Raw genomic sequence first — 23,426 nt, 5'->3', positions numbered from 1 at the left:
ATGAAAGCATGAATTCAGTGCACACACTGTATCATGTGTTCTAGGTAACTCAACAGAAATGCACTTGGGGCCAGCTGTGCTCCACATCAGACCAGATCACCCAGCAACACCACGAGCGTACGGATCGGCCATTCATGGTAGCACAGTATTTGCTGCCCTAGTCAAAACAGCGCTGACAAAAACGCCTGCAGCTTGCCCCCCAGCAAAAGGGAGGATGCACACCAGCCTCATTGCTGGCGCCAGGCGCCAGTGTGACGGTGGCAGTCCAGTTCAACAGACAAGTGCGCTGGCACACGTCTGCTAGAGAGAGGCTATGACAAAACTGGATTTAAATCACATCAGTGATTTTAAAGTATGTTCATGTATAGATGGATGCATGATTTTTGTTCATTTTCCAAAGCTTTGTGTTCTCGCGCTCGGCACTATCTAAGATCTCTCCCCATGTAGGACATGCATGGATATTTATATTTAAAAATTATCTAGACCAATGGAAAAATCATAACAGACAACGTTTACCTTGTAAAGATAAGCATCTGCCAGGGAGCTAAGCATGCTCCAGTTCAGTAGTCTGACATCACATTTCAAGTTTACAAAATTAGGGGGTTTTGTCATCCCCCTGTAGACAATTCCCGAGTCTCTGCAAAGCAGATTCCCTCACTCGGTGGCTTGAGTTAGCGGTTAGGACTCTGACAGGATTGCCTTTATCAGCAGTTATTGCTCAGCGAAAAACTGAGCAGGAAGGCTTTGAGGACAGAGTATATCTGAGAGAGTTTTTTTCAAGTACGCTTCAGAGAAAGCCAGTCTCCTCTCACAAGCTACTTGAGCTCCCGCAGCACCGCACCCTGCTTTGAAGGCGAGGATGTCAAACAGGTTGGCTTTCCCTCTGGGAAGGAGGTGGATTCAGGGCGTGTTGGCTCCCTCCTCATTGGGTGCTGCCGCTGGTTCCCCGGCTCCCCACGCTCCTGCCTGGGCGATAAATAGATTTCTTAGAGGACGGGTGGCACCTACGGTGCTGCTCATGGCTTGGCCGTAGAGGGGTCGTCTGCTCTTGTTACTTGTCTTGTACTAGAAGAGGTTTTTAGGGACTTCTCTCTCTTACTCAGCGCTTGAGTGTGATGGTGAGGGAACTCTTTGGACAGAGCCGCTGATTCCAAGCGTCTCCCTCAAACCTTGGCACTGCAGTTGCAACATCTACCATCATCGCTTGGAAAAAAAACACCAGTGCAATCAAGGCACTGCATAGAAGACCATGGGGAAATTCAGAAGTATCCTTCTTTTGTGCCTTGGCTTTCTTCTAGTCCACGTAAGAGGTAAGTGACCTTTGCCTTGGCTTATTTCTAGGTCGAGATTATTAAAAATGAGAAAAAAAACCACCAAAAACCTAAACCCCAATCCCTAAAAAAAATTGCTTGTTTATTTAGAAATGCTTGCTGGCATTATTTTTGTTGCTACTGTTTCATGAGAAGCATTCAAGAGTGTTTAGATAAGTACTTCTGCAGTTTCTAGAGAGATATATATCTTTTGGATGATCGCTCATAATAGCCATGCTAGTTGGGGTTTGTTTGTTATAATTTCTTATTTTATCTTTAGTGTTACTCCCATAAAATTATTCACCAGTTTGGACTTGAGTATAAATTTTTTAAATGGAAGCTGTAAAATGAGAGCTTCCAAGGGAACTTTTAAGTTTCCAGAGAGATCCTTAGTCGGATACTAACTTCATGTTTTTAGAGCTTTTCTTGGTTATCGATATTTTGAAACATATTGGTTATATTGTAAAAACAAATTCTGATTCAGTTTAAAGATGCTCATGCTTTCATATTGGTGCTCATGCTTTAATAATTATAAATTAATAATTTATTAACCTTAGTCAACATATTCCTGAATATATAAAATCCACACACAAGCATACTTTCTTTTTTTTCATGCAGGATTAATGAAGAATTGAATACATTTTGTACATATTTTTTGACAAATGAATAGCAGTTGGGAAAATGTAGTCCTTTCATATTGACTTGTTTTTCTATATTCTAACATAATTTTCTTTTAGCAAAACATTGTGTAAAACTTCTTTTGATACCAAACCAAACATGATCATCCTGTGTGCATCTGCCATGTAGTGTACTTGTAACCTTTTCTTTTTTGTATATTAGCATTACTTCAAAAACTTACAGCGCAGTGTTTGACTGCAGGAAGAAATCAGTCATTAACCACTAGTTCCAAAATAGCTGCTGCTGCTGCTCATCCTCCCACCACCCCTGATTTAAATGGAGTCTTAGGAGATCTTGCAGTGACGGGCAGTGAAAAAACCTTTCCTTAAATTAGTGCCGTAGTTCCATTTTAACAAACAAAGAATTATTTGGAGGTCTTCGGCAAGTAACGTGGCATAGAAACAGCAGAGCAGTAGGACTGTGCTGGCCTGCCCTGTAGTATGTTGTGAGCAGCGATGATTCACACAGTCTCGTCACTGGCATGCAGACTTTCTTGTTCTGGAGGACTCTCTTACGTTGAATATTTCTGTTTGAACAATCTGAGCACGGGCAAGCCAACTTCCATACACTCTATCACTTTAATTACAAGGACAGTCAGCCTAACCGTTCTTGCTTTACACGTGCTAATTTAGAGCCAGTTCAGGCCCTGCTTTGGGGAAGAAGTCATTGCTGAAAGCTGCTGTGGGCTTTGGGCACAGTCTTATGCCTGTGGAAACTATTTAATCCACTTTGAAAAGCAACATGAATTATTTTAAGTCTATGGCAACAGCCACTGAATTTTATCATCAAAGTATTTACCATGTTTCAGGGGACATTTACAGGAACCACTTCTCAGTCCTAATCAAGATATGATACGAGAAAGGCTTGGCCATGCTGGTGAAAACCTGGTCTAAGTCCTTACGATAGGAACATCTATGGCATTTTTTATACGCAGCCTTAATTCTTTTCTAAGCTGTAACCATCTGTGATAGCTTCTTGAAACTACTGTGCTGCCATGGCCAGGCCAGATCACATCACTCCCCTTACCATCTAGCATTTCCTTTATGTCCGGCTATCTTCAGTTAGTTGGCTAGGCTACCTCGATGGACACATCTCAACAGAAGTGTGGCATAACCAAGGACCACATTGCACAAGGAAAGTGAGACCTGATACAGTTCAGAATCTTACATGCTCACTGCAGTCTTCCATACTTTTATCTGCACTCTTTGGCTTTTGTTATTTCCAAGCTTATGCAGGTTACATGAGATCTCCCATGTAAGTTGAGCTGCAACAACTAATTGTCTGAGTGGCTTTTAGCCCAACCCAAATGAAAGAAACTTCATAGAAACTTCTTCCACCGAAGTTCATGCTAACGTCCCACGTCGGTTACTGCAGCTCAGCTGACCCGTGGTAATTCAGCTTTGGCTGTGTCTACACTGCCCACTTAGGGTGTGGTAAGACACAGCGTAGGTCCTAGTCCCCCAGCAACTGAGATCACGCACCTGTCTGAAACGCACTGCAGGTCCCATTTGGGCCGTACACCTGTGTGCGTACCTGTAGCGGGGAAGCGGTGCAACCTGAGGGCTCTCTCCTATACGGAGCTGGAAAGCAGCTGAGACTCTCACTCAGACCTGACTGCTCAGAAATGCTCCTCAGGTTCCCACTATAGATATAATCTACATATCCATGGTCTTTAAGACCAACTGATAGATCACATGTTTAGTCAGTAACAAAGACGGCACAAAGGCTGATGATGTTTAAGACGCACTAACTTTACTGCATCAAGTATTGCATGCTGTGCAGGTGAAAGGAACAGCATTTATTGCTAGCCAGTAAGCCATGTACCACGGTCCAGCTAAGGCTTACAAAGATGTTGACTCAAAACTAATTGTATTCTCAGTTAATTAGCTAGGCACTTTATGGGGAGAAAATTACAGACCTGTTTGGATTTGAGACACTGTGTGACTTAGTTTTATAAATAACGTAGTTTTCACTGGAGTTAAGAGACAGAACTGGAGAGATGAAAAACAGTCCTGTTTTTCATATAGTGCTCCATCAAGCTCCAGTCCTCGCTGTCGCTCCGTGTGAGGTCCCTGTGTATGTGCTGAAGCACTCGTGGTATCATCAGGGTTGTATCAAGGAATTCTCTTGTTGCTGGGTGCCAAAACTATTTCACTCCAAATATCAGAGCTGCTATCATCTGTGGGCATGTCAGTGCTATCATCCAAGGGTGTGATTGCAGTTTGATAAATAGACATACCTGAGCTGGTTGAAATACTAACAGCAGCAGAGCTGTTAGAACATCAGAGCTTGGGAAGAGCTAACAACCGGTGTGGTTACTCAGCTTCTCAGGTTCACTTTTCCAACATCGCTGCCACATTGCGAGCCTGGTAGCAGTGCCCAAACTGCCTGTTTTCAGTATGTATTTTTCCCTCATTTGCATCAGCGATTGTCAATCCCTTTCCATCCCATTGAGGGTAATAAATAAAAAATAAATGTCATAATTCTTTCAAGATTAAAAATCAATAAAAATATGCCTTTCTGTGGCATTTTGCCTTGTGGTTAGGAGGAGAGAGCTTCAGATTGTTCTGATCAGTCTTCCTTCTTTTCCACCGGGGGGCTGACATTTATGAATGCTATGGGAAAATACTATCTAAAATCTGATCTGTAGTACAGTATCTCATGAAGGCAAATAGGCCATCCCAATTGAAAGAAAGGGCTTGAATGGGTTATGACAATATAACAGTCCCACTTCCACTGTTTAAGCTTTGCCTGTCATCAATGCATTTCTTAATTCCTGAGGAACTTATTTAAAAAGCTAAATCACAGCAAAATATTTTCAAAGGGCAACAGTGCTCCAGATTAAATGAAAACAAAGACCAGAGCAGGCACTAAGATTAGCAGACAAATTAAAGCAAAGTCGCTGCTTATGTCGTAGGTCTTATAACATCAGTGGTGGAGGAGCCAGGAGCATACAGTCCACACCAGGAACAGTCCTGAGTTAACAGCAACAAAGCCTCCCAGGTCACAATCTGTATCGCATCAAAACTGCAGCTCTACCTTGCAGGTTACCATTGAGATATGAGCCAGGTATTTCCATTCACAAACATCGTACAGACCATTTTGTTTCCTGAGCATAATGGTAACAAAAAGAAGGATGGCTCTTCGTGCAGAAATCCAACCCAGGTTTGCAGAGCATTCTGCATGTCAAGACTCTTGATTTCTGTTCCCTCTGAAGGCTAAGCTGCCAGATCCTCTTCTGAGTCTCCTGCTTTTGAAGTTCAGATACCAACTGATGCTCCATCACCCTTTGCCCACAGTCATTCAGAGAGGCTTCTCTCTGCACTCCGGTGGCATGTGCAGAGGCTTCTTCAGCTCTGCAAAGGGAGCCTAGTTGCTTTTCTCATTTAGTCCAAATGAGATGAGATGTGGCTCCTGAGACTCTGCAGAGACTTTGTTGCTGAAGAGACCTGCTTGCTGACGTCCAGCAACTCTTTCCAGCATTATTCTTTTCCAGAAAACACGTTCTTAATGGCATGAAACAGAGAAGATGCAGGCCTTGCTTCTTTGCTGTCTTGCATCTTAAACACACAAAGAATGTGTACAAAGCGCCCTGATCATGCACTTCGACTTGGCAGTATTACTAACCCCCTTGGAAGCAATATAAATAATTATGCCAATGGGCTACTGTGACTTCAGGGGGCACAGGATTAGTTATACAACAGAATTTCTGAAACAAATTCAACTCGATGTTAGTTACAGAAAAGCACTACTGAGATCTGTGCTACCCATATTGAAGAGCTAAGGGTACTTTGCGTGTATTTTTACCAGTGTACTTGGGATGAAGGTGGGATGAGGAACATTAAAAGACACTCTGTGAGCAACAGAAATAACAAAGCCTGGCATCTCCCTGACCTCCCACGTTATCTTCAGCTCCCTCTGTTGTCTTCAAACTACCAGCTGGGGAAAGTGTGGGTTAGCCACACTAAGTACCAGCTGGTACTTAGGCAGTGAGTGGTCACTCAGAGAGCCCAACACAGCTGTTGCTTGTGCCACACTATAGGGTTTCAGTAGGAACACTCATATAGGTCTCTCGTTTGAGCCTATCTACGTGTACAGTTCTCATGTAGCGTGACCGTCATTAAGCCTGACACGCTCAGACCAAATGGCTGAAAAGGGCTGACAGCTTCACGAACCACACAGGGACAGAGAGAAGTTTTGGCTGAACAGCCCAGGCTGTGGCCTAAGCTCCGCTTCCTCATGACACAAAGCAGAAAATCTGAGTTTCAGTAAGATGTGCAGTCATATGGTGCTGCTTCATCGGAGATCCCAACTCCTTTGCTCTGCCTGTAATTTTACAGCACGCACCAGCTTCTTCTGCACTCACTCTGAAGCAAAATATAGAAAATTATGTAAGTTTTATTTTATGTATGCAGTCATAAAGAACAGCAGCTACCTTTGAGCAGCTGTTGTTTGTCCACAGCAAAGCAAACACCATCGAACCAGAAGATTTTCTTTCATGTTTGATGACACCATGCTGCACAGACCTAAAGCAGTACTGCCACTCTTGCTTTATTAGTGCATCTTATTTGCTGGTAATTATTTAAATGTGTTCTTGTATGAATAAGTGAGAGAGACCTTTTCATTTCCCTTGAATTCAAACTATAAACAGAAGTGGCCTAGAAAAAACCATGAAGCCAATAATCAGGTCCATATGCTGTGGTTTACGGACTGGAACTTCGATCTTAATTACAGATTTTAAAGCATACTCATTTTCCACCCCAGCATCAAGGGGTTGTAATGGCAATCATTGTTTATGGAACAAAAGGGCCACGACGGAAAAAAAAGCTACAGTAACCTCATCAGGAAGTATGGATCATGAGAGTATTACATCAAAGAAATAGTACCCGCTCATTGAGATTTTGTCCTAAGTGTCCACTCTGGGGCGTAAACCTTTATGTTCTCCCACAACTTTTCTTACATGAGTAATTTCCTTTAAACAAACATAATTGCTTCCTGAACACAGTTGGACCAGTAAACGGGTATGCTCTGAATCACATACCTGGGAGAATACATCCTATTTTCTCATTACAGGGGAAATATGTCTCATGATTGTATAATAACCAGAAATGATCTGGACAAAGAATAACCTACCATTTCAGCTAAAAAGAACATAAAATGGGTCCCACGAGCGATTTCGGTAACATATTGTTCCTTTTTAGAAAATTTTTGTTCTTATTTGTGAGTCACCCACTTCTTCCTCAGTCTCTGACAGCTTCACGATGTTTTAAGCTCATTGTATTCACAAAACAATTCTTATTTAATTACCCTGAAGAAATAATTTTTGTTCTTGTTTTTAAATAATGTAAAATCAACTTCTTTTCCCTTTCTATCTAGCTCACATTTCTAAGTTAGTTGCTTCTAATTTATTTGTAACACAGGTAATCTCATCCCAATCACATTACTGCTAGCAATGCACTCAAAGCCCGTTAATTTAATCCTATTAATGACAAAAGGATTTATCTAACACACATGTGCATGTATGCATTTAAGATGTATGTCCACACATGTATATACACATATAGACACACTTTCTCATGGATCTTAGCTTCATTTTTAATACTAGACTATGCATATTAAATGCCTGAGAAGTTCATTTCGTTTGCCACATAACCTGACTCTCATTTAGCAATATTCATACTGTCTTATTTAAATGTGCATCATTTTAATGGCCACAAGCTGTGTTCATATGGATCCAGTGCAGGACTGAGCCTGCTTACAGAGAATAAAAATTGCAGAGTGAGGCCATGGTAGCCTTTTGTCAGAAAACTTCTGACTACAGTCGTAATGACGAAAAGGTGACATCCACCTGCAGAATCCAGCCTTGTTCCTCGTAAACCCTCCTCAAAAACGGTGGGACCTCAGACCCTTGTGATCAATCAGCTCACAGTTAAAGGGTGATGGATCCATTTAACGTTTAGGTCACAAATTGAACCATAGGCAAAAGATGCTGCTGTCTGCATTTTAGTGACTGGATATTTGGGTCACATTTTCAGAAAACTAATACGGGAAGAAGTTTGCGAACATTAAATGTGCATGTGCCTGAGGACACGACTTTGCAGGGGACTGCCTTCGCGGGGTAAGATGACCTCAGCTCCGTGATGCTTCAGCAAGATGTGTCTTATATTCAAGGGAACTTACTAAAAGCTGGCTCAGTACCCCTGTGGCAAACAGCAACCATAACAGTCTCCATAGCAGAGCAAGTGGACTAACAAGGATTTTGTATCACCAGCCTTCCACCCATTATATTTAAAAGGCTCGTAGAAGGTATGGGCATTAGTGAAAGCAACCGTCCTACCCAAAAGAATCATGCCTGTAAAAATAAATGTAGTAACTTTGAAATTTAAGCTACTATATTTTGATGCTTGGCTTTATGGAGTCTATTCTCCCTTGTCTGGCTGCTACAGAGAAGTCTACTGTTAGCTATTTAGGCCAGGTTTACATTTCAGATTTTTATAGGCACAGCTACATGTGTTGGGTAGAGATGAGGGCATTACATCCCAAATAAGGCTGCCAGTGCCAGCAAAAGTCCTGCTGTTAGTATAGTTCATTGTGTTTGAGCAACTAGTATAAACATAATTAAAATAGGTCCTTTCGCGATACAAACTGTATACCCATCTGGAAGGCTTGCCTTCTCAGCTTAGCTTTTTCTCATTTGCAGATAAGGACTGTTCTGTGGTGTCAGGCAGGAGCTTATAAGCATTTTCTCAAATTCTCTGTTATGAATCGTTGTGGACCACACAACAAAAACCACTATTACAATAATTTTATTTCTATGTAAAAACAGGGATACTCCCAGAAGAAAGGCTAGGAGTGATGCCAAGAAATAGCATACTAGCCCAAAGCAGTAATAACAGAGAAACTCTGAGATAATAACTCCTGCATAGCTAAATCTCTTCATAACTTTATCCAGGTTAAAAAAACCCAAAACAACAAAAACCACACACAAAAATCCCCAACCAAATAAAAAACCCCAAAGGAACAAAGCTGTTTTCTCCCCACTAAAATTTCTTTCATTCTCATTTTCATCAGTATATTTCCAGCTGTTTCTATTATGGAAGCTGGTCCGAAAAAAAAGGCCATTTTTCTATGTGGAAAATTAATTTCTTTCAGTCTGTTTGTTCTGTGAAGAAGCTTGACTAATTTATTTCCATTGTCATTTATCTTCGGAGTTCCCTGAAGTGACTGCAGTTCCTATTGAACTAAATATTCTCTGAGTCTCTAATGCATTTTTGGTTTTAGACCCACCATTTTACGGATGAAATCTGGGGTGTTCAGCTATTTAACCATCTGTTATCCTCCCAAATTAGATTCTTAAAATGTCTAGGTGCAGTCTCAGAAATGGTAATGAGCATTTAATATTCTGCTCCACAAAATCTTACTCCTTGCGGTCATTTGATGTTATTATCGGAGGAAGTCGGGATGGAAGTCCAAGCAGTCTTCTGGTTTATTGGAGTATCATTTACCATGCTGCACAGATGTCCCCATACAATCTGCCCATCTGTCAAGGTTTATATTTACACAGCTGAAGAGATTTCAGTGTAGATTCCTGTCTTACTCCCAATCGCTCATTCTGTGTTGGCATCTGTTTATTTTATTACTTGGTTTATCATGAGAAATAATTAAAAAACAATCAATCTGAATAATTTCCGCAGGAGATTGTCAGGCTGCTTTTTTCTCTTCTGAAAATTTCTGTAGTTGTCTTCTATTTCTCCCTTGCTGTCTCAAAAGAACATCTCTTGTCTTTTCCCACTTCTTTGATAACAGAGCAGACATAAAACAGGAGAGGGAAACGTCGGTATTGTCCAGGAGAAGGGCAGATGTTAGTAACTGTTTCCGTATGCTGTTTTGCTTTGGTTCTCATGCAATTGGAAGCATCTGCATCATCTTGTTTGAATTCCATAATCTCTTTTGATTAGACTCCTCCTTCTATTTTTTTCTTTTCCCTAACTTCAAAGAAATATTATACCTGGAAATTTTCTAGAGCCTTCCTGCACAAGACAATTTTGTCACATTCTCTTTACAGCATTAGGACCTCGGTAGCTGCTTTCCATATCGTTAGTTCCTGCATGTCAGGACCTGTAACAAAGGAGCTGGTTTGGCCAACAGCTCTTCAGTGTTACAAAACTATTTCTGATGACTCACTCTGATGAGATATGGTTTGAAACCTGCCGGCAGTAGCCTGCAGCAGCAGGGCTCAGGTCAGACAGCCTCCTTCAGCACTCAGGGTGCCGATCAAGAATGAAGATTGATCCAGAGGACAAAACCAAAGGACAGCCAAACCCAAGTTGCTCGTATTGTTGGCACTGAAGAAATGATTCAGAAAAATATAATTTGACCATATAAGTTGAGGCAACGCCAGGGCGTCAGCCTGCGGATAGGGGTCTGCATGGGGATCAAATCGTCCCATGGCTGGGCAGCAGCACGGCTGTGACAGCCCACGGGCAGGGGCTCAGGGCCAGGAAGGGCTGGTGATGCCCTCAGGGCTCCGGCAGGGAATATCTTCTGAGGAAGCCACTTGTCAATTTTATGTATTTATGTATTTTAATGGATTCATGTAAAAAAAAAAAACCTGTCAGGGTCTCGGAATATTATCCATCTAAGGACCCAGTCCAAAGGTTACTGGACTTAGCTAGGTTGGCTGAGCGGCCAGGGCAGGGGAAGGAGAGGTGGTCGGACGAGGTGACACTCCAAGATCAGCCCAAATAAGAGATAAAATGCTACTGTAATAACATTAATGGGAAAGCTTTACGCTGTTATCTGCTTTTCCTTTCCAAACACAGGTTTGTCATAATATTTTATAGGGACGGTTTTGCTTTAGAAGCCATTCACTATTTTGCATTCCAGCTTCATTTTATCTTTCCCGTCAGACACCAGCTATAATTAAGTTCACAGACCTACGTGAAAATCCTCATGGGAATCAAAACGTTTCTACTTCATGCTCCTGCGCTGATTTTTATCTGAGGATCACACAGTGTTTTACCACTGATAATTAATCTTTCCAGGAGCTCTTAGACACAGGTGAGAGCTATTATTCAGGAACAGTAATTAAGGTGAAGAATGCCATGAAGATGGACAGCACCTGTCGAGAAGAGAGGGCTGAGCTGAACTCAGAGTGCTGTCGTGCTGGAGAACCTCTGACGGCCTCTCTCTGTTCCTCAGTTTCCCTGCTTGAACAATGACGCCTTTCTTGCTGTGAAGTCTTCAAGACTTACCAAGAAAAACGCTTCATCGAAGAGTTAGGTATTAAGCCTTTTAGACAGGATAATAAATAGATGCAGATCAAGAGGCTTACTCGATAGAGCACAGTAAAACATTTCTGCTTAGGGAAGCCATGGCACGTCGTGACTTTTTGCAGGTTTGTGCAGGCTGATCTTGTATTTGGTGTGCAAACACAAGGATGGTGAAGTTTCAGTCTGGATGAAAACTAATGGATACACACTCTGCAAAGAGGTGTTTCATGAAGGCTGTGTATTAAAAGGAAAGTGGCAGATTGTAGAGAGTGGAAAGTAAAACTCACATGAATAACTGTGTTTGTTCAGTTCAAAGTCGTCTGCTTCAGTTTGTACATTTTAAATATTTTCCAGTTTTATTTACCTGCTAACTTCAAAGGTCAGAATGCTAATTGTCCTGCCGTGACATTTAATGACATCATTGTCACCTAACACAGAACAGGAAGGGTTCTTTTCTCCCCTTTCAGGTTTTTTAAGGTTCAGCGGAAACTAAATTAGGTAAACACATTTTTATATCTTTTACTCCTGGCACATGTTACAGGAAGAATTAAAAAAAAAAGTCAATTCATGTTAAAAGTGATCACAAGGCAGGCTTGCCCATAAAGCTGCTCTCTGAAGCTGAGCTAGTAAAACAATAATGGAGATATTAAAAGTTCTCACCTAATGATTCTGGTTTGCAAGTACCGTGCTGCACGCTACTTTCAGCCGTCTCCTGGCAATAGCCCTTGTGCCCCGCAACAGGCAACCCGTGTTCTTCAAAGGCGTGTTTCCACAGCGGCTGAATATGGGCAACACGAGAGAGCCGCTTCTCTTTGCGTTACCTGCATGAATAGCTTCTTTGAATTAAATGAGCCCATCTCGTGTGGTCATTCAGGACTGCACGGCGCAGGGACAACAGCGGACAGCTTGCTCTGCGCCTGCTCCTGTTTGGATGGATTTTTCTTTTGCCTCTTACTGGTGTTCTGGCTTTGTCCAGAGCCCTCAGACCAGGAGGTCATGGAAACCTGCCCACTGACTTAGTCTCTTTCCTTCTGTCACCTTCCTTCTAGGTCAACGTGATTTTGATTTAGCCGATGCTCTCGATCACCCAGGTAGGTAAATCTCCTATCCTTATTTTACCATGGCATTTAGACCCAATAATAAATCTTAAGTCCTTTTCCTTGAGGACTGGAATATGAAGTGGCTAGTACTTAAGTTAAAGATATACAGAATTGAGAAATGCTAGATTTCCATGTTTCTGTCATAAAATTAAAAGTTTCTTTAAAACAACAAAAAAAAGGCTTTGAAAACATATCCCTTCATTTTTAGCTTCTGTCATGATGCGTAAAGATTTATTGAATGCAGCTCTCTAGATTTGCAGATACCTTCTTTTGATAAGTTGAAAAAGTTTAAGCTGTTATTGTTTATTGGTGTGTCGTTGTGTTCTACAGAGGACATAATTACCAGGAAGCCTACAGTGGTCAGAAGACCGACAAGGCCTGTGCTGAGTGAGTAATGAAGACAACGGGTCATAACTGATTTTAGATATGTAGAAACTGTCTCCCATGAGATTCTTGATCATATTTCCTAATGTACTGTAGCTGAGATCATTTGTGTGAATACTAGCTGTCTTCTATATGTAAAGTAAGTAGGTTTTGGACAATTACCAATTTGTAGACCAGCAGTCTTTACTGCTTCCAGTAAGGCTTTAGAGCATGACTGGCCACTGATGGCATTTTATTTCCTGAAGATCTTCTTCACCCTTTTCCAGCCTGTATTGAACTCCCTGGGGAGTATAACCATGGGTAACTGTTGCTAAAAATGGGTAACTGTTCTTCTGCTTTTTTTTTTCCATTACCTTTTCTTTTAGCATAAACATTCATGATTCTTAATAACAGACCTGGAAAAGAATCAGAAGGCATTTGGGTATTCTTTCTTCTCCCCATGTATTTACTTAATATTAGCTAGTATTGATTGCTACAAAGACCTGTGTCAGAAAGCAAAAAAGGCTCTGAACAGCAGAGAGAACCAAAAGGTTTTAGCTGTAGTCCTGAGGATGACAAATTATGATTTCCAATGAACACTCGCTATTGTTGAAAAAACCCGAACCCCAAACAACAACAAAACCACACATGCATTTATGATGGAACATTTTATGATAACATAGAGATTTTTCAACTAAACTACCTGAAGTAAATTTCTGGCTATCATACAAAATGCTTGAATCAGGAAATGCTGGATAACATTAGCCCACACAACAACTTTCAGCTTTTTTCTGGATAAACATTGCAATAAGTCTTTAGGTACACAAAAGCAGTTACATTTTCCACACGATTCTCTGGCTTGCTCTTTGAACAAACAAGGCAGTGTTTTGCAAATGTGGTAGCTACTAAATCCTGTAATGGTTGCATTCTTCCTTCCCACTTCATTTTGCAAAGAAAATCTGTGTTTGGCCTAGATTAGAAGTGTCTATTGTAAAGTACTGCTAAGCCACTGCCCTCTACTTAGCTAACTGTCCTGACTTCCTTTAAAGTTTGTGGAGAGAAATCAGCATAGGGTCATAGAATCACAGAATGGTTTGGGTTGGAAGGGACCTTAAGATCATCTAGTTCCAACCCCCCTGCCATGCATGTCTAGGGACAGTTCATATCACTTTAAATGTGGATTTGTTCTCATCCTGACATTTTAAGTAGGTTACTTGAATCGTGCCCTCAGTCATGTTTAAAGGTAACCTAGGGATGCCAGTATCTACAGTGAAGCTGCCTCAGTCAGGTGAAAGGAATTTGATTTTTAGGGACTCCTAAATCTGTTAGAGATACGGCCATCAGGTGATTATCTGCCCTACCTGAATCAACTTCACTAATTCTTGGGAATGGAGAAGTCCATGTTTTCCAGACCATTTTGGAATCTCTTTCAGCACTGAAGAGGATTGCAGGAAGTTTAAAAGCAATTAAAACTAATTTAGAAAAAACAGTGTTAAAAATCAGTTACTGTATTTGGAAACATGTGCAGAAAGATGATACAAAGGTATGTCCTAGCATCTGCCTGATGCTTCATCTTAACCTCAGGGTCTCCTCTATGTCTCATTCAGCTAGCATCATTGAGAAATGAGGCTGCCTGAGATGATGATTTTGGTTGAGCTGGAGCCAATTACTGTACAGGCCATGTCCTCTGGGCATCACCTCCCACATGGAAACCTCTGCCTGAGCTGAAGCTCTCTGTAGGCACCTCCCATCTAGTGTAACAAAGTTCAACACAAAACTTAATGGACGGAGAAGGTGATGTTTATTTGCAAAATCTCTAAGTAAGTTGATTTTACCCACTCACATTCATCCTGCCATTGATTTAATTCAGCCACACGCTCAAACCCACACACGCATGAGCACCAAGTTGTGTGTGCTCAGGTGGTCTGGTGAGCATCATGTGCAACACAGGACAAGGTACGCCAGCTACTGAGTCCTTATCCCGTCTCTGCGGTTCTTCTTGATCAGAAATGACAAGCTAGTTTATGTACAGATCTTTTAGACCCTTTAGGAGTGATCAGCTATTATGGAGAGGTCCTTTGCCTCAAAATCTTGCGTACTTCAGCAAGTACGTCTCTGAACCCTAGGGCAGGTTGCTGCCCACTGTCTGGTTTTGCTTGTTTGGGGTACACAGACTATGTCTACAGCCTATTTTCTGGGTGGGCGAACAGGAAAAGTAATGGAATAGGTGATATGCTGCAATCTTTGGCTTGAGTGCCCTTCTGCTTTTCCTCTGCTGACAAGTCATCTGTGCTGTCGTCTTATCGGAGCGCAGGCCTGCTGGTTTTGACAGAAACAACACATTCCTCAATTTTACTGCTGGGAACAGTGACCTTCATTGTCTGTTCTTTTAACCCTTTGCTCTGCTGTTTCTTCTGGTCCCTACAGACACACGCATTTCCATTTGTATTTCATTCATATCAACCTTAGCATTTCTGCAACAAATCACTGCATGAACCCTCCAGAGTGGAGCCCTGCATTTTACCTGAATTCTTCATCTCAATAATAAATTGAATCCAGTTTGCAATTTATTGCTTCTTACAGTGTTAGTATTTGACACATAAAGGTATTTTTGAAATGCAACTCTCTGCTGGCCAGACACAGACAGGATCAACACCTGGCTTGACAAGAACAAACCGAGTCATGAATTTGATTATTTTCCTGCCAGATTGGTGACATCAAAGCATTTCTGAGTTGTTACACAAACAAGACTAGATGCTGTGCAAAAGCAGCTTCCCACTCCCTCTGGATATAAAGAACACATGAAGGCAGACTTCTGCACGGTGATGCATTTGGATGGCTTTTCCTGCGTTTTGGGAATTCTGACACAATTATAATGAAAAAAACCCACTTAATTGAGTGTCTGTCTAATTTTCTGTGGCAATAAGCATTGGTATCAAAATTTAGGTAGATTTTGCTGTCCCTTCTGATTCATTCCAGCACTCCACATTTATAAAGAGCAAGAAAGGGATCACTGGAATTATGACATCCATCTAATGTATTTCTGCCTATCACTCAGTGACCTTTCAGAGCTCACCGTCTTTCCATACCCTAAAATACCAGCCACATACTCATATCCACACCTGCATGCTGGAAATGGAGTTCCTCTTGTTTATGCATCTGCAGCTCATTGAAAAATTGTTTATTGGAAGGCAAATTCCATCCCAGGTACAGCAAGACGTGTACATTGCTGGGGGAATGGCAATAGCCTGTTGATTCACTGCATAACATGCACATGCAGACATTTAAGTATATTTTAAAACATTTATAGCTCAGCCAAAGAAAAACAGACTGTCACCCAACCTCAGACAGGCGCGTATGATCGCTTGAAGCAAAAATTTTTATGTCACCATGACCCTTACATAAGTTAGTTGATTTAATTATCTCTCCCTAAGTAGGCTTATTACTTCCCAGTATTTGTTCTTGAAAAGGGTATTCAGTTTTTGCAGTTCAACAGATTACACGTGAGCCAAACATGCATATACCAGTTTTAACCACAGACATAAATGTTAATAAATAAGACATAAATGTTAATAAATAAGTATATTTAAAAAATAGATACATTTTAGTATCTTAACATAGCTAATTTTATTTATGTACTTGCAAATATATTAAAGAAGTATTGATCTTGATTCCATTATGACATTTATTCTGAGCTTATTTCAAGCAGAAATAAATCTTTCATATTTTGAGTAGAAAATACTGTATCATTTGTCAAATATTGTGTGGGCATATATGAAATTTTGTAAGAGTTTTCAAGAAAAGTGTAATACCTTATTTGAATTTGTGGGACTGACCTGAAAAAGTTGCTTGTCAAACATTCAGTTGTACATTTTCTATTAAAACTAACATCTCATTTCCCTCAAGAATTGTGTGTAACTCACTTCTCCACATCTTCCTCCTTTTCATTTTAGACAACGATCTGCATTTAGGAGATGCTCTTGGTGGGGGTGAGTACTCTCTTCTTTTCTCACATATAATGGTCGGGGTTTTTCATAGTCTTTTTCTGAAGTCTGCCTAATTTGTGAAAAGAGATTTCAAGACTGAAGGAGGAACTGTAGTAATGGGAGTCATTACAACTCATGTACATGCAGCCCTTTTGCCAGAGGCCATCGTGCAGAGCGGGGACAGCAGGATGGGCTGTGTCTGGCTGCCAGCTGTGGGAGCTTGCAGGCTGGCCTCCCTGCGTGAACTAAGTCAGCTACGGTTTACGTTACCATGCCAGGCTGCCACAGTCGTGGCTGGGGAGAGGATGTACTGCCTGTTCAACCGTGATGGTTCAGGGTGGTGGCCTCTGGCAGAAGGTTGAAGACAACAGGTGATGGCAGTAGTTTCTTCAGCTACCAAAAATTAGTCTGCCTAAGATTAGGAATCAGAGATAACGGTGGGTGGAGAGAGATGTGAGCTTGTTGTAGCTCTGCTGATCCCAGATCAGAAATGCAGGAAGGAATGTTTCAGAGATGAGCACTGATGGACAAGATATAGCTTAAGCTTGAAGCAATCAAGCAGTTGTAACCTGCTATAACTTCCGGGTATTTCTATAACATCCAGAACTGACCCAGGAAGTATTCACTGTACTGTGCTGAGGCGTGTAGACATACGAAATCCCTGACTTTGGGAATTTTTTGCACCACATTTTGTTCAGTGTGTTTAGAGGTATACCAAGGACGTGAAGTACTCTAGAAAGGTTCTTGTACACTGAAATTATCTAAAATGCAAGTAGTATTGATTCAAAGCCTAAAATTCCACTTGAATCAAGGCTACACAAAAGAAAAATTACCTCTCAGCCCATTGCACAGAACCTCTGAATTATGACTCTGGTTGCAGTGGTCTGGTTCACTCATGTTTCAGTCTTAGAGAATCATAACTTTTATATTATTCTTTCCCATTTCCAGGGCTTCCTGCATTTCCAGGTTCCCCTGTGGCATTTCATGCCTGTGTTTGAATGACATGTTAGCCCACACTTTATAAAGCTGAATTTAATTTTGTTTATAATTCCCATGTTTATACTGTTACTTCTTCCTGCCTGTACTAAATGTCCATTCCTGCAAGTTTTTGATGGGTACTGTTATGAGAGGATGGGTTTAGTATGTTGATTAAATTATTAATGAACAGCTTAAGTATCTTCACTAAAACCCACCTTTTCATTCAGAGGATGGCAAATGATGTTTCCCTCAGTTTTTATTTCTTTGCTCCATTTTCAGTTCAGGTTCTTAATTGACATTCGTACATGGTGTAATGGGATTAATGATATGTACCTCATTATCAATAGTTCTGAAGACATTATTTTTTCACTAGCTATGCCATAGAATATATCTTCTTATGCTTAGAGAAGACTGAATAAGTGCAGAATCATAATAGAAATGAATAATGGGATGGGTAGTTTTCTGCTTTTGTGCCATGGTGAGTCTTATTTTGTTACACACAGTTCTGGAACAGAACAAGTCTCTTCTTCTATTGAATAGAATTAATGGGGCAAAGTCTGATTCAGCAAAGCTTTAAGACTCTACCTAAAATCCATTGACTGCAGTAGGCTAAACTCGCCTGAAGTTAAGCATATATCTAAATAATTTGCTGAAGCAGAACCTAAACATTACTCACAAACAGCATTATATTTAGCAGCTAGGCAAGAAGAAAACATGATAGAAGGGCATCTGGCATGTATTGAAGGTGAAAGAAAGATTTAAGGAGAGGGATGGAAATTGGCATTTATTTCTGTGACCTAACTTTGATTTATTCAGAGCTAAATTCACTGTCTGGCTGAAAACAGTTAAATATGCAACTGAACTGGTTGGAGAAAGGACGGCAAGAGGGGACCTACTCTATACACGCAGAGAAAGGACGGCAAGAGGGGACCTACTCTATACACACAGAGCAACAGCCCTGGGCGTTAACTTTGGCAGGTTTTGACCTGAGACAGCTCTTGCTACTCCAGTACTGTATGTGCAGTTTGGAAACTGCAATTAGTCATCAGATCTCCTGCTCTATCCAATGCATCCCTTCCTAATACTTCGGCAAAAATTAAGGCCAAATACCAGCACAAACTCCTAAACAACAAAGCTGAAGTCTGAGTTCATTTTGCACTGTTCAAGAGTAGAAAATTCATCATGCGTTAGATGAATTCAGCACCTGTTAGACGAAACTAATCTCCAGCTCTTAGTAATACCTGCTGATGGCACAGAGATAACCTGTTGCCTCCTGCCCAGCCCAGAACACCAGCTTCTCTGTCGGCTCTGCATAACTGCACCACTGACACCTACAGTAACACACTGTGCTTCCCAGCTGCCAGCATTTGCCAGAAATATGTGAAATATTTTCCTTCAACATTTTTGTGAATTCCCTCCTTTTAATTTTGAAAATATTCCCTTTTCACTTTCTAATTACTTTTAGTAGCTAGCTATTTGTTGATATAGGGCTTGAGACTTTTTAACTAGTGACAAGGTCCTTTTCCTAATTCACCGGAGGACAAATTAGAAATAGGTATAAAATCTCAGGTTATCATACTCTTTACTTACAGCTCTCACTTTTGCCTGGCCAACCATCTAACACTATTAATTATCAATAGGTGACATCCCAAGAAAACCTTTATACCCACCTCTTCCACCACGACCGGGAAGCCATAGTAATTCTGGTAAGAATATTTTCTCCTAAGAAAATCTAGCACTATGAGCTGTTCAGAGCAGATATTTTGAATAGTTTACTCTCTTAATTCTTTATTAATAGTTTTTATTATCCCTTCACTCCATCTCCCTTTTGTAATCACTGTTCCTGACCCAGGGTTTGGAAAGATTTTCTGAGTTTTAGTGTTGGTACCATAAAGCTTTTCTGTCTGCCCAAAATGGGGGACGTTGACTCCTAAGTGGCATGAGACTAACACTCACCTTGTTTGCCTTTTCATTTTGGGTATGTATACACTGAACCATGCTAAGGTTCAAATTTGATATCTAGCCACAAGGCGTGGATAAGCTTATGTTCAAATCCATACTGAGATGTGCACCTGAGATGGCCCTGGGGCATACAACAGGTGGGACTGGGGAGATGGTTGTAAGCCTGTATTGCTTTTGAGTGTGGTCCCAGACACCCACTTAAATAAAGTGGAAGTGGCACATCTATCCCAGCTACCATCATGTATCCCGTATTTACTTCTGGTATGATTGTAGCGGTGAGCCGTGGGCAGGTCCTTCTGGAGTCCTTCTGGAGTCTTTCCTGGAAAGGACCCACTGACTTCCTGCTCCAGGAACCGCTGGGATTTGAGATGTCCATATTATATAACGATTTGTGCTACTGAGAACTCAAGCCCACACATCCCACAAGTGCCAATACAGATGCAGAACAGGTAGACACCAACAGCTTTAGTACTCCAGCTTCCAGGTGAATTTGAATAGGCGACCATTCAGTGCAAGACACCTGACCTATCCGCCATGTCGAAGCTGGGATTTCAAAGGTCTCTTAGCCCTCCTTACTGCATTTCAAAAAGACTGGACAAGGGAGCTGAAGGGGTTACCATTGATCAGATAATTTTGCAAAATAAATCCTAATCTTTATCTTGCAGGAGGTTTTGATGACTCAGATCTCCTTGATGGGAAGCCTTTACCACCACACGTAACAGGTAGTATTTGCCAATTCTCCTTGCAGCTTCTCCCTATTACTTGTAACTTGGAGCTGGCTGGTTTTGCTTTAGTGGTAATCTGTTGTCACTGCAGGTATAGGACAAGACTCTGCTATTTTTATTTAAATTAGTTATTCTTCTCCACAAACCATGGCTTTGAGCCTGAAGCTCAAACTTGAAACACATTCCTAAATACTTTGTAGCATTCTGGCACATGCCAGAACCTTGCAGGATTAATCCCTTTGAATTCAGCTAGGACAGTCCCAAAGCAAGGGGCTTCTGCTGAGAACTGAAAGTAGATGCACCAGGCCTATGATCTTGACTTAAATTACTGATAAATCATCTGATTGGCAGTAAAGAATAGCCAGAGGATACTGGCCTCCCACTCCCTGTGAAATCAGCTTGATGTAGACTGCTAAGTATTATCCTTTTTTTAGAAGATAATATTCTTCTCCAAAAACGAAGTGTCAGGAGGATAGACGGTTATTCCTCCGGCCAGCGCAGCTGTCAGTCAGGACTGGAAGGGGAGCTCCTCTCTCACAGTCCTGTCGAGCCGCCCCCTTTCACCTTCTGTACGAAATCACGCTTTGCGTGATTGAAACCTTGTTCTCAAAACAAGATGAAAAACATTTCTTGATGAAACTTCACCCTCTATTCCAGGAGAAGAAGAGCATAATTTCAATCATGGAGGAAACACGGGTATAGTAAATAATTTATTCTATAATTTGTTTCCGATCATCATAAAATAGTAAGAAAATGTTAGCCTTACAAAGTACATATACTAAATTAGGCTTTAAGACACCATTTTCACACCAGCTGTAATGTAGCGTAATTTCTAGTCTTCTGCTTAATTCTGTTTAATGAATTTCCAATGTTTCACCAAACAATTCTCATAGTTTGGCAAAAGCACACCTTAGTAGAGAATATGCTTAACTCAAACCATTTCAGTGCCTCTGAAAAAAATCTCTCTCTTTTTCCACAGATTCAGGATTAATAGCTGGAGTTACATCTCCTATAATTTCTGCTTTTGTAATATTAGTTGTTGGATCAATAGCGGCCTACTCCGCTTATAAGAACAAGAGACTTTGTTTCAAACCCCATGGTAAGACCAAATTGGTTTCCAGCTTTCTGAGTTGACTTAGCGCTGGAGCAGATGGGAATTTTACCAACAATTTCAGCGGGGGCAGAAATAGGTCAGGGATGAGGGCATTTGAAAATCTCGTCCTAAACAAACTCACTGGTCTGTAAGATATACTGGTAATTAATGTTTTTCATCAAGAACAAGTATAGGAAGCCATAATGTGCCCAGAAGTTGGATGTACGTAACTTTATGAAGGAAATTACATGACGTGAGGTCTCTGCCACCACAGAGGTGACTGACTGTCACGGCCCTGTGTGTGGAAACCAGTCTGCGTGGCCCAGATCAGCCTTGCCTGGGGCATCCCCATGTATCCTCTGGCCAGGGCCCCCATTTCAGCTCTGGCCTGGGTGGGCCTCCTGCCCCGGCCTGTGCCACATCCCTGGCACGCCTGCCCCGGCCATGAGCCTGGGTAGCTGGCTGGGTTTCCTGGCTTGGCCTTGGGCGGGCCAGTTGCCTTGTCTTCATCTGACAATGGCTGGCCCATCCATGGGGCCTGTTTGCCATCACCGCCCCTCTGTGCGTGCCTGCCACTGGGGAGGCGACGGCCTGGGCTTCCCTGCTGCTGCCTTTGGCTCCCAGCTCTTTGGGAACAGCCCAGCCCTGGCCCTTAGCTGCCACAGAGGTCAATTTAAACCTCTAATTCATGTTATTTGTTCCATAACGGGACTAACGACTAAGACATGAGTGAAACACAGGAGGTGTGTGGAGAAGCTTCACAGGCGTTTCTGAGAGATCTGGGATCCTCCAGCACTTCAGAAAGCCCCAGCCTGGGGCTGCCATAGCGGGCTCCGGGGTGGCTGCTGCTGGCCGGGTGCCGGGGGAAGGCTTGGGCAGGGTTACACAGGGGAGATTCAGCCGGATCACGGCCCGGGATGTCTCGGGGGAGGCCCGCCAGGGCCTGAAGGCTGTTTGTGCCCTCAGGGTCTGACAGTCACTTATTTTCCTCTGTTTCTATGGCGGGGGTGTAACTAAAGCATCAGGTCAGTGATTCTGCAGCCCTCTAGAAATGGGGAGTGAGACAATTGGGGAAGGCTGTCTATATGTTTCTGGGGATGCGAGGTTCCCACCTGCTGCCTCAAAAGGACTGGAGCAAAAGAAGCCCAGAAGAGCTGGCAAAGGGCATCCGCGGTGGAAATGCTGAATGTTCAATCTTCATTTTTCAGGCGGGGCTACAGTGTAAACTGCTGAAAGAAGAGTTGCCCTCTGATCACAGGCTCTTTTGGTTGGTGACATTCAGCGCACAGATCCGACAATTTTTTTCTACTTTATCATTCTGACAAAAGAAAAATCTTCCTCTAACGAACGTTTTGTTGAGACATTGCAATCCTACTCTTTTTTACCTGATGTCACTCTCACACCTTGAGCTTTACATCATCAAAAATGTGCTTAAAACGTCTGGGGATGGTATTGAACTATCTGACCTGCATTCATAAAGGTTGGATACGCATTTTGATTCAGAAGTTATTTTAAAAACCAAAGAAATCAAGTTTAATATAAACTAAAAATGGAAAGATTTTGGTTTGTGAGCATTTGAGTCACCGAACAATTTTTTTTTCCTGTTTTCAAAATTAGCCAAAATACTTAATCCTTCTGATGATAGAATAGGAATAAGGAAATTGCCATTTCCGTTCATACATGTTGGGATTCTTTAGTATATTTCTGTATTGTCTATAATGTTCAAGAAAAACCTGAAGTTGTATAAAGGATTACAAATTTTAATGCCTTTACTTTGTATTTATGTCTGAATTCTAGCAAAGTGAAAGGAGCTATAGATGGAAAATTCATTCTTGATTTTAAAATATAGCATGAAAGAATATGTACATTGATGAACCACTGTTTAAAAAAAATAAAAATGAGGAACACATACTGATTTATTTATTTGTTTGTTTGTTATTGAAATGGTGTTTAGCTCTT

At 41.5% G+C, this 23,426-nt stretch overlaps 1 protein-coding gene across 1 annotated transcript; it reads left to right on the top strand.

Annotated features, from left to right (window-relative positions):
* Nucleotides 1-986: 986 nt before the first annotated feature.
* XG (Xg glycoprotein (Xg blood group)) lies at nucleotides 987-23,378 on the top strand. The gene is made up of 9 exons (XM_076328898.1): nucleotides 987-1,310; nucleotides 12,310-12,351; nucleotides 12,691-12,747; nucleotides 16,677-16,712; nucleotides 19,328-19,393; nucleotides 20,315-20,371; nucleotides 21,032-21,070; nucleotides 21,354-21,473; nucleotides 22,676-23,378. Exons 1-9 carry the CDS (start codon nucleotides 1,250-1,252, stop codon nucleotides 22,690-22,692), a joined length of 495 nt encoding a protein of 164 aa, XP_076185013.1. The 5' UTR covers nucleotides 987-1,249; the 3' UTR covers nucleotides 22,693-23,378.
* Nucleotides 23,379-23,426: the final 48 nt, after the last annotated feature.

Source organism: Aptenodytes patagonicus, chromosome 1 (genome assembly GCF_965638725.1).
Source record: "Aptenodytes patagonicus chromosome 1, bAptPat1.pri.cur, whole genome shotgun sequence".
In the NCBI taxonomy this organism is placed as follows: Eukaryota; Metazoa; Chordata; class Aves; order Sphenisciformes; family Spheniscidae; genus Aptenodytes; species Aptenodytes patagonicus.
The sequence above is the reverse complement of the archived record's forward strand: the minus strand, read 5'-3'. Positions and strand labels throughout refer to the sequence as shown.

What these genes read in the sequence shown, in the direction of transcription:
- XG (XM_076328898.1), top strand. Translation starts at nt 1,250, where the DNA reads ATGGGGAAATTCAGAAGTATCCTTCTTTTGTGCCTTGGCTTTCTTCTA. An exon ending in GGGAAGCCATAGTAATTCTG is followed by an intron (nt 19,394 to 20,314) that starts GTAAGAATATTT and finishes TTTATCTTGCAG; the next exon opens with GAGGTTTTGATGACTCAGAT. An exon ending in CAATCATGGAGGAAACACGG is followed by an intron (nt 21,071 to 21,353) that starts GTATAGTAAATA and finishes CTTTTTCCACAG; the next exon opens with ATTCAGGATTAATAGCTGGA.